At 41.9% G+C, this 15,103-nt stretch overlaps 1 protein-coding gene across 1 annotated transcript in view; it reads right to left on the bottom strand.

Annotated features, from left to right (window-relative positions):
- Positions 1-15,103, bottom strand: part of gpc5a (glypican 5a) — a 124,564-nt gene that overhangs the window by 87,513 nt on the left and 21,948 nt on the right. Inside the window, exons 3-6 of the mRNA XM_023424302.2 lie at positions 9,068-9,528; positions 8,740-8,973; positions 7,849-7,982; positions 7,573-7,698 (exon numbers count right to left, since the gene is read on the bottom strand). Coding sequence (XP_023280070.1) covers positions 7,573-7,698; positions 7,849-7,982; positions 8,740-8,973; positions 9,068-9,528 — 955 coding nt within the window. The remainder of the gene's footprint in view (positions 1-7,572; positions 7,699-7,848; positions 7,983-8,739; positions 8,974-9,067; positions 9,529-15,103) is intronic.

Genomic DNA, 15,103 nt, shown 5'->3' on the forward strand with positions numbered 1-15,103 from the left:
GGGGGGTGGGGGGGTGCAGTGCTCGTGAAGCAAAAGGGAGAGGAAAAAAAATGAATGGGACTAGATATATACACAAACATGCACCACCTGCAACCAGCTAACTCTGAATTTACTGCCTCTTCTGCACAGTGGTTTCACTGGCAGTTACTGTAGCAACATCAGGGATAATATCTGAGCACAAATAAATGACATCTCTCTATTTCCAGAGAGCAAGATTGAAAATTTATCTGTTCAGAGCAATCTTGCATAATTCAAAAAACGAGGGGGGGGGGGGCAAAAGCAGAAAGACATGCAAGCACGCACACACACACATTCAAGAGGGATTTATGAACTCAATTTAGTCAGCCAGACAGACTTCTTGATTCTGTCACTTGGGATAATCGTCAGGATGTGGTACTCTGACCGAGCCCACGCATCTAAAACCCAGGCAGGATATAAGGTCATGTTGGAGTGGAACCCTAGCCATGCAGCACCCAGACCTCAAGTGCTCCAGTGGTTTTGTGGTTATCTGCAGTAGCCAGCTGTCGCGATACAGAGGAGCTCTTCAAGAACGTCACCTCTCCTCTTTTCTGCTTCTCATCTTTCTCCCCTCTCTCTTAATCAGAACTGTCCAATCAGCCCACACCGTCTCTGTCCCTCTGTCTAATTTTAGGATGTGTGAATTAGTGAATTAACGTTCGTTCTTTCCTGTTTTTAGTGTTTGCCCCAAAAGATTTAGAACAAGTTAAAACAAAAAAACTGATAATCCGACAAGACACCAAAATGACCCAGTTGGTTTCCAGGCAGGAAGAGAAAACTCTCAGCCATATTTGAATGCAACTTTATGAATTGTTGGTAGCCTTACTGAGGTACTAGGGATTCTATACTACACTCATCTCAAGTTGTTTTTTCTGTTTTTCATGTGATGGAAGGAAACAAGTCTCTTCCTTTCTCGCATGAGAGTGACTAAGAGGACAGCTATGCATAATATATTTGACAGTGCATGTTTAAAAGGTTATTCCTTCCCATTCAAAATTAGGTCAGTTCATCACTGCTAACAAACGCGAGAAGAGGCGGTGAGACTTGATGTTCTGCAGTGTGTCTGTTTATCATTTAAATTTTGTTTTCTGTCTGTCACCGTCAGGGACAACATGGATAGGAACCACCACTCCCCGGCATACATCATCAAAACTGATGCAGAGAAGCAGTGGAGTGATCAGCAATCTGGCATGTTTCTAGTGTGTGATTCTGTGCGCATCTGTGTGTGTGTGTGTGTGTGTGTGTGTGTGTGTGTGTGTGTGTGTGTGTGTGTGTGTGTGTGTAACCCAAAGTGCAGAGCTCCACCTGCTGGTCAAAGAGACTTATAACAGCACTAAATCAGGGCTGAAGCACAAAAGCATTTGGATTTACAACCTCAGTGACCACAGTCATTTCACTGAATGCAACACCATAGCTCTGTCAGCAGGTTTGTTAATGGATCAAAAGTGGGAATCAATATATGCACTGAACAAAGAAAGCCAGCTGCGATGTTTATTGGAGGCTGCACATCTGGAGAGCTCCCTACCATATGTATATGTAATATGAATTTGACTTAATGCAATTATTCTTAACCCTTATGTTTTGTTGAAATTGGCTTCACTTCCTCATTGTTCAGAGTCCCAGAGTCTTCTAATGAATTTGTAAAAATAATGATGGCAAAAAAAATTGTTTAATTATTTAAATAGTAATCTTCCCTTTGCCTTAAACTGGGGTTGTGCATTTGATGAAGGTGACAAAACACAGAAATGACCATAAAGCATTGTTATATCACTAAATACCAAACACTTCATGTTTTACCAGGCTCTGTATCAACAGTTATACTGTTGATTTGACCCCAGAGAGGTGTAAATCCCCGTTTGACTTCTTAATAACAAACTGTTATAAAACTCCAATAATAGAAATTCATATAAACTTTATTTAGACTGGAGGGTAGTAAAGTGTAAAAAGTGCTGCCAGTCACAGATGCACAGCTCAAACAGAAGTAGTGCATTGTCTCATGTAGCAGACTTCTGTAACTTGTCATCAGTTCAATATCATGTCAAATAGGTTTTTTTGAGCTGTCGAAGAGAGGCAGGGTCTCCAATTCCCCAGACAGAACATCAAGGTTTATATACTGTATATCCTATGATTTCAAAGAGTTGCAAGGTTTATCTCAGGGGTTATGATTTGAGTACCAGCAATGGAAAGCAGAAAAATACATTTCTGCAACATGAATGTGGTTTTATAGGACTTTGGTTGAATATTTGTTTTTGTTCTTGTGAATTCCTGGATCATTTTAACTCCATATTATTTATATAAATTGTTCCAGGAAGGAAAAATTGGCCCTAAGTGACCTGTGATGAGGGGCCACAAGCTGAAAAGGTTGGGAAGCAGTGCAATATTTTATTATTCAACACATGTTGTCCCCTGATGGGAACACCGTGTGGATTTCGCAATGAGGCGCAGACAGCCCTATAAACGAGGAAGCATGTTCCCTGAGCAGGCTGGGATAACCTAAGCTCTTGATGCTTCTTCAGTGGATTCCTATTAGTAGAGCTTAAATGCTGTCATTTCAGTTAAGCCAAGGCAAATCATCTCAGCTTCACGAACTAGCAGGGGGAACGAAGCGAAAATTAGACAAATGACGAAATAGGTAAATGACGAAGCAGTCGCATGAGGAATAGAACCGAACAGAAATGAACAGAGGAACACAGACCTACTTTTACAAAATCAATCCCTTCCTCTGTTAACTGGCCACACACTGTGAAGAGGTCTGCTCCACGACTCCAAGGCTCTTATTACCATGTGATTAACCTCTTCAGGATTAACCGGGCAGGAAAAGACACAGGAAAGGCCAAAGGTCAGTGCTCAGACAGCCACTCCAGCATGAATGGTGGCCTATTAAATGAAAGGCCACACTCAAATCTGCCCGCTTGTCTTCAAGCATCTTTTTCAATACGTATACAACAGCATTATCCCGCAGTACTCATCCCTGCGTGTTAAATTCCAACAGCATGCAAGGTCAGTTGCCTTATTATCGTAAAAATAAAAAAACTGTTGTACTCAATTAGAAAAAGGCACTTTGAAAATATAAACACACCGCCAAACACCTGGTGTGTGTTGGCAGCCGTAAGACAGACTGCAGGTGGGGATGAATTAAAGCGAGACTACACCGGAGGAGGTAATCATGAATAAAACATCACACTCATACTTGTTGAGGCTGTAGCTTTTTAGCACTGCTATAACTCCTGGTTGTTGTCTCCCAATGCAGAGGGAGAATGTAAAAAAGACGTTTTTTTTTTGTTTTTTTTGTTTTTTTAAATAATGGAATAGATTCCAAAATAGATTTGAGACCTTGCACATGCTCACATGTAATTTTTAAAAATTCGGTGTCAAACTGAATTAGCAAGTAAATGTGTGGCAACTGAAAAGGAATGAGGATCCCTGTAATCTCTTCCCATGACTAATGCAATTTTGTCTTTGTCAGTCAGTTACTCTAACAGAGAAACAAAGATAAAAAAAAAAAAGGGAGCTGGAACTAGCGCTGCACGGTTTCATTCTTTATCCAAGTCCTGTCTGCCACCATAACTGCTGTGTGTGTGTGTGTGTGTGTGTGTGTGTGTGTGTGTGTGCGTGCGTGTGTGCGTGTGTGTGCGTGTGTGCATATGCGTGCTAACAGGGGAGGGGCAGCGCATGGCAACCTGCCATTCTTGCAGTGTGTGTGTGTGTATCCATGACGGATGAAGAAAGCATGTGGGAATGTGTTAACCTTTCTGCCCAAACGGGGACGGTGTCTCCAACAAAAGATAATCACTCACACTTCCACAGTTTGGAAGATGTTTCTCTATCGTTTTGTATCTCTTGTTGTCCAGTGACAAAATTGTCAGAGCTTTTTAATTAGTCTTGCAGGGTTACAAATCTAAGAGCACAACCAGCCCTTCAAACTGTACACCTGCATACTGGGGCTAGATATGGATTATAATTTTTCAATACTAGTGCCAATAACTTAAGATTCCTGAGTTCTAGTATCATACTCCCGATAAAAAAGATCTGACCTTTGAAAAAAGTGAAAATTTTTCTGATTTATCTACTCTTAAAAGCTTAAAAGATTATAACTGTCAGTGCCGTGTTTACACCTTGTTTCCAAGATATAGCAGGTTTAATAAAAGCTTCTCAGAGCTAAATTGTTGTTTCAAAACAATCAGCTAAATAAGAACCATGTCAAAATAAAGTTTAAAATTCTGAAGTCTAAAAAGTTTTAAAGTGGCCAAATTTGGTGAAAAAGTAAATAAGACTACAACTCGTACAATGTATGATGACAACTGCCTGTACTTAGCACATACCAAAATAGTATTGAGACACCCCATGCACAAATCTGCAAAACAGCCAAAAAATAATCTGATAGTTTTTTTTCTTTCCTACTTAGTATCACTTTGCTGTGAGCACAATAACACCTTCAACACCTACACATTATGGGCTTATTTCAGGTAAAATTACCCAAAAGGTGCAAACACTGTTAATACGCCAGAATACTAAGCAGAAAATTTCACATCCAATCCATTTTGCCCCTTAAAATACGAGTGTATAAACAAGGGACAAACAAGGAGACAGGGAGACACAAACAGAGAGAAAGAATGTGCTTACTAAATCTCCCCTGAAGCGAGACCCCATCATGTATATTCACATAGACATTGAGATGAAAGCTGCTTGTGTTCTTCCTCTATGATCTTATCTGATTGTTCTTTATCTTTTTGTTTACCAGGGACCCAGATGAGGACATGCATTAAATCTCCCTTAAATCTCAGACTCCCTTGTCATGTTTTTTGTGCTCATCCGTCTTTTCATTAAATAAGGCAAAGCTCTGGTGCAACTCACCGCATCTTTAAGACCATAAAACAATCTGCGTCAGCACATGCAAAGAGCCGTTATAAAAAGGCATCTGCACACACTCGTATGTACAGTTTAATACACACACACATACACACTGAACCAATCGTTTAAGGTCTCTGAGGCCTCGATAAGCTTCTGTAAATCAGCCACCATCCGGCAGTGAGTTTTATTCCCCTCTCTCTCAGTGGATGTTGGGTTATGACCCACAGGCAGGAGGTTATTTATTGCTTTTGTCTCAGCTTGTGTTGACTCCCAGCCACTCATCTATGGTTCTAGGCTAATAGAAAGCAGCACAGGGTTGTAGATCTGCAGGAAGCCTGCTGAGCTGCAGGGACTCGCTCTCCTCAGAGAGCCACGTCTCCCTCGATTTTTAATGACTCGCAATTCTTCAGCTTTCTTCCTTCACTTTTTTTTGGTAATGGCTCAATCAAAATGAAAATCTGTCAGTAAACCAGAGGTGAATGAGTCTCTATCAATAAGTGTTTGTGTGAATGAGGGAAAGAGGAGGGAGGGTTAGAGGGCTGAGGAACGCCCGCGGACCATAAACATTTCCCAGAGGCTGCTGGCAGAGATGATAGACAGCTTGCAGCCTGCTGGCCTGCCTCCTTCTCCACCAACATGAGAAACATCTCTATTCTCAAAGATGGATGCCTCTTTTGTAATGGAAACTTGAGGCGTTGTGTTGGAAAATAATAAAAGATGAAAAGAGTAAACTGTTAATGTCAGAGTGACACTTAACCTTGAGGGTTTGTCTCCATAGCGATGTCATTTTTTAGAGCAACACGCAACCACACATTCTTGAGGAGTCTGCGAATTTCTCCGGTTGCTAAGAAGGTTGTGAAAGACCTCCTTCCCCTTGTACGCCTCCTTCTTTCTTACCTACACACAGCAGCTGTGAAACAATCTCAACAAGGCTGTCATCCTTTACAATGGACGCTCTAACCTGAACCAGCAGGTCCAACCTCACCCTGGTTCGAAATACAGGCCCACCTGCTGTTTCTACAGCGCTGACAGCGGCTGACAGTTAAGAGGAACAACCACAGACTGGGGATATATGAGGGGGTCCTTGAGTGATGACAGCACGGCTAAGATCAAGAGCTGTGATGTAGTGGAGACAAGGCCGCTGACTGATACTATGAAAGAGGCCAGTTTGTCTACTCCAGTTCACAACCATTCATATCCAAGATCTATGTCTGTGGGTACTAACAGCTAATAGATTAATTCTACATTGGTTTCAATTTGTCCGTGGGGGCAGTATATATGTGAGGGGTGTTTGTTTGCGTGTGTGTGTGTTTGTGTGAACTGGGCCAGGGTCAGACGGTGTACAGACAGCCTCCTCATTCCAGGATCACAAAGTGAACTGAAAACCTTTCGACTTCAAGCAAACCAAGATTTCACGGGAATGACTGTGCATTGAGGTGATATTACCTCTTGCAAGGACATGTCTCCACCCCTGTTAACTCATTAAATTGTCTATCTGCCAGCAGAATATGGGGAGGTTTTCAAGAAATTAAAGGGCCAGTTAGGTTTTGAACCAAAGAAACAAGATTTAGTTTAACCAGAAATCAGATCTCTGCCTAAACAATCTTTGTTTTATAGCAATAACTAGAAACTAAACTGAGGATTAGTTTCATATCCTAATGATATCAATAAAACACAAACGTTAAGGATCCCCCCCTGAAATCTTTTAACACAAAAAAAATACTGCTTTCAATGATTATATTTTGTGAATGGTATGTTTTCGCCTCATAAAAAAAAGTTTGATTACCTAATTAAAAATTCTTAAAATTACATCTACCCCTTCTTCCCTCACTGAAAAATCCAGACACTATTATTTTTGTTGCAAAAGTTTCACTGTTAGACACACAAGATTTCTCCTAATTAACAGATATAAGTTTCCACATCACATTTGTGTAAGCTGATTATCAAACCAAAGTTGGCTGTCAGTCTGGTTGCAATAACATACAGGTGTTAAACTGAGATTTAAGGTGAGCACGGAAAAACTTTCCCTTTTCAGCAGATACGTGTGAAAACCAACACTGTTCATGTGTCATTCTGCACAGAGAAGCTCAAACATGAAAATGAAATAGCAACAAGGAAAACTTTGAAGTCAAAGGATTGATTTCTCATGTGCTCGAGTATGTGTATTATTTTTTACACAAGTGCACATGCGAAAAAATAAAATAATAATAATAATTTCTATCATTTTAACTTTATGATCATGTGAAAATACTGCATATGCATGATTGCCTGTAGTTTGAATGCTTAAAATAAGGGATGTGAGGTATGTAGTTCCTATACCTCTGAATGTTTGGGCGCGTGTGTCTGGATGCTGTGACACGTAGGTCGACAAAGACAACAGATGGGTGACAAATGAAAGAAAAAACGTGAATAAATTACTGGAAAAACATAAATGTAGATGTTTTCATGAAAAACATGAGAGGCTTCACTGAATGGTTAGAAGAAAGTAACTTGCCGGGAGATGGGAGATATTGAAACCATGTATGTAACAGCTGAGGGGGATCTCTTTTTGACGAGTGCTGCTCATCCCTCCAACAGCTGAAGAAAAAGCACTGAGGCCGTTTTGTTTGCGTCACGTCATGGCTCTTTGACTTATTAAGACACTCGTTGTTTGTTTTATTCTATTTGTCATCCGTCTGTATTGTTAAATTCTTTAAAACAAACCTTTTCACCATGTCAGTTCCGTTCCAGCAGGACATCCCGTCACCAAAGACCAGCTCACTCACACACAGCTGATCTGCCAGACCACCGTAGTAGGTGCGATAGTGACGTAGACTGTTCAGAAATTCCCTGAAAAAGCAGCCACATGGAGGCACGCCTATAATTAACTTGCTTATCAAAATGTTTTACACATCATTTGTAGATTTGGTGAACTAACATCATAAAATGACACTTTTTTTTATGTGTACATAATTTATTTGGCATTTTTCGCCCACTTACCTTCTCCTGACAGCAAGCGAGTCTCCAGACGCTCTGATGGCTGCAGTAAGAGGGATGGATTCTCTGCTTTTGCTGTGCTGGATGTTGGCTGACTGTGCAGGCTTCCTGCTTGGTGGGCCACACAGTTTATGCACCTATTACCCAAAGAGACAGACACAAATTTAGATCTAAACACTCCGGGTGGAAACTTGCATTTTGAGACTTTGCAAATCTTGTTAAACTGTTCTGGTGCATGACAAACCTGCCTTATTTTAGCTGCGGGAGTGACAGATGTTTATACTATGGCCATTAGTGCAGCCAAGCCCATCATCTCCAATATCTGGATGTACTGCATTGTGCAGCCTGTCAAGCAGCAGTCACACCAGTCGACCACTAGATGGAGCTGTGGTGTCTCAATTAGCACAGCAGAGGCAGTGCAGTTCAGGTACAAATATCCAGGGGCATTCACTTCACCTCAATTAGCATCAACAGAGACATGTGAAAATAAAGACTTTATGGTTCAACTTCTATGGGTGATGATGGATAAAGGCTTTCTAGTGTGGGTAAATGAGTCTAAGCCTGAGGAGTAGCTGTTGTCTTTCTCTGTCTGGCTGGCAGTTTAAGTTCCTGACTGCTGTTGCACTGCCCACATGGATCTCTTTTTGGAGAGTGTTTGTCCTGCTCTGGTACGTGCAATTTCAAGCGATTTAACTCCGGTCTCCTCACCCCATGTGTATCTGACATGGCGTAAGCAACTTGACTAGCAGTGTAATTCAGTATAAAAATCACCCCAGGACTGAAATGCTTTATCCTTTATCTATTCTTCTCTTATTCACCCTGTCAGATTTACTGGTGATACTGGTTTTCACCTCTCACAGAGCCCCGGTACAGTCTCCTCAAAGATGCCCTTACCTGTGCTGAGAGCCGGGGTCCATTTTTCTGAGCTTGCCCGACAGCGTCATGAAGCAGCGTGTGAACTCCCAGGAGCACTTGCTCTAAATCCTGAGGTCCATGCATCCGCGCTGACAGGCCCTCCAGCGAGCGAACAAACTCCCTCCAGTGGGTGTCAATCTCTGCCATGCTTGCCAAACAGCCCCGCATCACGTTGAGGCAGTAACCCATGCAGGGCTTGGACTGGGTTAAGCCCTATGAAGGAAATTACTTTGGGGGATCAGTGATTCTGGTGAAGACTTTCATTAATTCAGATCGATAAACTCACTTCACAGACATGCATCCATACCTGGCAGTGAGGACAGTAGTGCATCTTGAGCAGGGCCCGTCTGCACTCGCGGCTCAGCTGTAAGTGGTCTGTAGTATTTATGACCTCGATGCCAAGGTGCAGTGCCTGAAGAAGAAGCTTCCCAGAGACACCAGAGCGAGAAATCTGATCAGCCAGGAGGCCAGGCGCCCCACCGAAAGGTCTCACGTCACGTCTTGACGACCTCACACACTCGGCGTATCCTGGTGATATGTCGCTGAGACCTGGGTTGATGAGGTGATTGTAGACCAGTGGGAAGAGAGCGTCAAAGAATCGCTGCACTAAGTCATCGACGCTGAGCTCAGATCCCAGCAGGAAGAGGCCGATGTCGGTGAAGAGTTCCCGCACAGGCCCCACGGCCTGATCAGCCATGCTGCGGTAAGACTCCTGAAGGACGGCGTTAGTGTGATTCTCCGCCTGCCTCATCAGAACCTCAAAGGTCTCTGTGGGATGAACAGCAGGAGAAAGAGAGACAAAAGATTACACAGGGACTTGGGTTCATTTCAACACATCATCATCTTTATCTTGCCTCAAAGATAAGTTGTCCCTGCTGAGAAGAGAAGAGAAGAGAAGAGAAGAGAAGCTGCAGTTTCCTGTGTCTTTCCAGAAAGAAAAGCAGAGTCTGTGGGAAGCAATTTGTTCTCTAATCAAAAGCTGAGCTGACAATGAAAAATTTAAAAGAAGAGAGGTTACATACAATGGAGTGGGCGCTGTTGTGATATAATATGAACAGATCTTCAGTATAAATAGTGTTTTAATAAACCAACCACTTCTATCAAAGCAGTTTGCGGTGCAGTGAGGGAGAGGGAAGGAGAGAAAGGCTCCTCGAGTTCTTGGAGTGAGAACAAGAGCAGGTGGATAAAAAAAGAGAAGAGAGGATGGAGGAGAAACATGAGAGAAGAAAGGCAGAGGTTAAGAGCCTGAAATGAGGGAGAAGAAAGGTTAGGAGAGACGGGAGGATGCATAATAGGAACTTCACAAATGAATTCATCAGAGAATGAGCTATTATAATAATATCCATACATTTTGCATATAGCCCACATGTCATTATACAAGCATGCACACATGGCAGACTACCTGCTTTAGCTTTACAAGGATAAGATGCTCACTTTAAACCTAAAAACATATGTTCACTATCCTTGTGACATGATGTTCCACTCATTTTCATCATGTAAATATCAAACAAATTTAGCTCAGCTGTATGTGACATGAAAATCTTTTCCACTGCTGAAAATACTTTGGTCCGAAGGAATCTAATGCTCAGGCCGCTGCATCAGGAGGGAAAAAGCATATCATGCTGTTCCTGTTTTGACTGCCACAGCTTTGTACCCAGTCCTGTGAGCAATATCTAGCTCTGTTTGCGTGTGTCTTTCCGTGTGTGTATTTTAGGAGTGGCTGTTTGGGGAAAAGTGTGCAGACTGTGCAACATCATATGGCATCCAACAGTCACGTAAGGGGGAGAGAAATGTTCAGGTGTGCCAAAGACACACTTGAGGATAGAAATAAAAGCTGGTTCCCACTGATTCAGTCCAAGATTTAAAGTGAGGAGAAAGACTTTGACATTTTAGGAATGGTTGTAAGTCTGTTAAATATAAAGTCGGAGCCAGGAGACGTTAGCTTAGTCCCGCGCACGTGCCTCGTTCACATCATGTGAGTGGGAAGGTAATGATGGTAAAGATTTCCATATTCACGTCATCAGACAGCTCAAGATGGCAGCTGCAAGCAAACTTTTTGCTATAAAACGCTATTAATGGCGCAGGAGTCTAATTTGAACTGAAATTACGGTTGTTTTACTGTGGAGTTGGATGGATGCGAGTTAAAAATACCATGTTTGTCCAGTAAAGCACCGAGCATTTAATTAACTTTAACAATGGACTTTGGCTGACTTGAGACAGCCCTGTTTGCTTGCGTTTGTGCAGCAATTGTGCACTTTTTTTTTTTTAGCATCAGATGACTCTGACTTGAACATGGCAGTAATTCCCTGCAAAACCACAATTCTTTTCTTTTTTAAGGGTAGACACACAAAATATAAACGCAGCTGTTCCCACTCTTAAAGCTAAGCTAGCTAAACTCCAACCTTATATTACAACACATGAGCGTGGTATTGATTTTCTTATCAAACTCAAGAAAGCAAATAAGCGTATTCTACTTTTCCTTTAGCTTCAAGAGAACTGATGGCATGATGTTTTACAGGGAAGCACCAACCCCAGCTGCTCCATCAAGCATCCCAGTAAGTCATGACAGTGAACCAGCATGCATAACAACAGGGGGCTGAAACTAGCTCCCCTAAACAGAATCCAGAATCACCTTTTTTTTCCTGCTATAACAAGTCAAAATGTCTGCTGTGAAAAAAAGTCAGCATGGTCCAATATTAGTCTTTTTTCTTTTCTTTTTATTTTAAATCTATATTCTTCACTGTGAGGAACTGTACTTGATCTGTACTTGAGGGCAATAACACACTATCATAAGATTACACTTAAGAGCATGATTTCTCTGAAACATGAAGAAAAGAAAAGAAAAGAAAAAGCCCTGCATGTTTTTCCAGACATAAAGGAACAACCTCAGTTCAACAAAGTGTTTCACCAGTGCAACAAGCTTGTCTTTATCCCTTTGTCTCACTTTTTTCAGTTTTTGTCTCAGCTAATACCTGAGCCATGGCCATTCTCACATCATGTGCTTGTCATGAGGTGTGAGGGAAATAGGGTGAAGGCCTGAAGCTGACTAGGGGGGCAGAAAGTCTGGTGAGTGGGTGGGTGGGTTGTTGGGTGGGGTAACCAGTGTGATGAGGGCTTAGACGGTCAAGTGCTGTACAATATTCACCGATGTGGAAAGACTGACCGAAAGCCCCCTGGAGAGGGTGACTGTGAAGGAGGGTTGGGGTTTGGGGGGGGGGGGGGTCGTCTGGCATGTCCACAGGCAGCGTTAAACACTAAGGTACCAGGAACTGCATTGGTTCGCAGGTCTTCTGTGATCTCGCACGGACGTGATAGGTCTGACGAGATCCGAGACTGGAAGATGTGTGTTTATGTGTGGATGAGCAAAAAAAAGCTGCAACTCCCACACAGCAAGCACTCTGGTCAGAAAGCAGCACGGAAAACACAGAGAGGCGACAACAAGTGTGACAGCTGTGCAAGTGCAGTGTCGATGCTGTGGGTGTTTGGATGTGTGCATGTGCCTGTGTGAATGAAACAGACAGATACAAAGAAGGAGCACAGACAGGCAGAGAAAACAGAGAGGGAAAGAAATATGTGCTCGTGGAGTACAGTTAGAGATTACTGCAGCTCTGGGATGTATGAAGCAGAGCAGGCAGAGTTATGAAGAGTCCCACAGGGATTACAAGCTCATGCTTCGGGGGGGGGTTTACCACATCAGTTTGCGGGGTTAATGAATCCCACCTGTCAGACCACATAACGAAAATCTGTGAAGTAAACAGATTTGTCTCTGTTGTGTCTACGTTTCTCAGCACTTTCTTCCTCTTCTGCTTCCTAAGACGTAAATCTTGCCATCAACTCGCGTAACAGTTTTTTCCAGTAACAGCTAGGTACATAAAGGCAGACTTAAAAAGGCATGGATAATAAGCTGATCAGCAATTCTGCTGTCTAAACAAATCTGCTCTATTAGAGGAACACCCACCCACAGAGACGTTGCTAGCCGTCTGGGCAGTATTAATGACATTATTTTTCACACCAAAAAAAAAAAAAAAAAGAAAAAAAAAGAAAAGAAAATTATGTGTAGCTGAGTCTCACACTTGGGGGCCTAGACCAGCGGCCGGGCTTCTGGGCAAGCCTGAGGACTGAAACATCTCAGGGAGAGGAGGAAAGTAAAAAGTGGAAGAGTAATGTAGCAGAGTTATAAAGAGGAGGATGAGAAGGAGGTGCATCTTTTACCTTTTTGAGACAGAAATATTTAAGTCTACTCTCTATGGCGCTCTGCTCACATTTTGAAACACATAGGCCAAATATGTGTCTTTAAAACTGCCGTAATCAATATTTTAACATCGACAATGGATCGCATGACCAAGTGTAAAGTGAGAGGGTCTCTTCATAGTGAAAAAAAACCCTATTCTCAGTGGAGTTTAGGGCCTTTCAGCTCATTGTTTTTGTTTTAAAGCCAGCAGCTTTACTGTGGTTTACTCTCACTGCTCTCATCAACCTTGTTTTCAGGAGCAGCAGATAAACCCTGATAAAGCCGCTCTACTCTCGCTGCTGAGCACCAAAAGACAAACAGACAAAGTTAGTAACTAGCTGGTGAGTAAAGACACAGATATTTCTCTCAGGAGCCGGTGGAGACCAAAACAGAGCTAAGAGGAGAGTGTGTATTAGACTTTATTCATCAGGTGGTCAGAAAGACAACTGAATGATATTATTTATCTAAGTCTGCTGGATGTGTAAATAAGCAGATTCTTGCCAACAAGTTCCCCATGTCAACTTTATCTCTCTATCCACTTTCATTTACACTATATCTTCATATTTTTTTAACAATTATAACAATTCTAATTCCTTACATTTATAATGAGGATGCCACAGTGTGCTTGTTTTCCCTCTGTGTGTTCTAAGTGTCAATGACCCGGCTGATAAGAGGAGAGCAGACATGAACGCAGAGAAGCGGCTGAGGCAGCACGACAGAAAACACTGTTACTGAAGGTCTAGTCGGCTTGGATTAACTACAGCAGCTGGACACAGAGTGGGTATATAGGTGTGTGTGTGTGTGTGTGTGTGTGTGTGTGTGTGTGTGTGTTGGTAGTTAGATATTCACAGATAATCTGAGTCTTGATAACATTTTATAACTATGTAAATAGCCAGAAATATTATTAAATATGACACATTTACTCTGAACTTTGAAACCTGAACTGACTTGTACACCAGAAACTGGGTCCTGTGTAAAAAAATAAAAAATAAAAAACAAGACTGTGTGATCTATTTTGGAATTATTTCTACTTTTTTTCCCTCATGGGAAGAAAAACAGAAAAGCAATGAAAAACATTATCAGCACTGGACATGACTCACTTTCAAAACAGTTTTCCACCAAATTTCCTGCTCTCCCACACGGCGCAGACAAAGAGCAATAAAACAGCACAAACACCAAGACAAGCAAGACAAAGCTTAGCCATGAGAGCCAAAGTTGTGGCTGATCAGTGTATGATGAATTAATGTTTGAAAGCTCGGGTATCACAGGCTATCATCCAGATATATTGGCTGTAATATACCGATCACGAAGCCCCTTCAGTTAAATTCCACAGCAGCTGAGCTTTTCTCCATGTCTAAAAGGCTTTTAAATTTGATCCCATTTTCTTCCTTTCTCCCATAATTGCTGCACTTCTCATTTTCTTTAATGTAGGATGATCGCGTTAACTGTGACAGGGGTAGCTAACCGAGTGATGAGTTACACTTAAGGTCAGGGCTTCTGGCAATTGGCACTAAGCTAGAAAAATTTTGATTTTATTTCACTCGATTATGCCATCTCTCCATCTGTGCCCCTCTGTATCTGACTGCTTTGGGAGGAAACACTGACATTTTGACAAAAAAGCAAAAAATTATTAATCAGCACAGAAACTATAACATAAGGTAAAAGCAGCCCAAACAGTATGGCTAAAGGTGGTTGAGGATGTGAAATGATATGAGAATGCCAGGTGTTCCTTTCACCACCAGAGGGAGACATTTTTATTTTAATACACTCACATACAGAAAATTAAATCACTTTCATGGTTACCATGATTTGTTACAGGTGTCAACTTAACAACAAAAAAATAGCAACATGTGATTCAAACCACAAAGCATTCAAACAAATAGGCTGTTATTCGATATTAAGGTCAGATATTGAAGTGTGTGTGTGTGTGTGTGTGTGTGTGTGTGTGTGTGTGTGTGTGTATTCATAGATGTGTTACTGAGAAAAAAGATCAGTCAGCTGCATGAGAAAGAAGATGTGCCTTTGTAGTTGCCTTTTAAAAAGAGCCTTTTAAACCAGGCCAATAACTCCTGCTCTCTCTCTCTTTCTCTCTCTCTCTCTTCCACCCCCCCC

This window comes from Seriola lalandi, unplaced genomic scaffold (assembly GCF_002814215.2).
Source record: "Seriola lalandi dorsalis isolate HSWRI2012SDOR001 ecotype SW California unplaced genomic scaffold, Sedor1 jcf7180002054735, whole genome shotgun sequence".
Lineage (NCBI taxonomy): Eukaryota > Metazoa > Chordata > Actinopteri > Carangiformes > Carangidae > Seriola > Seriola lalandi.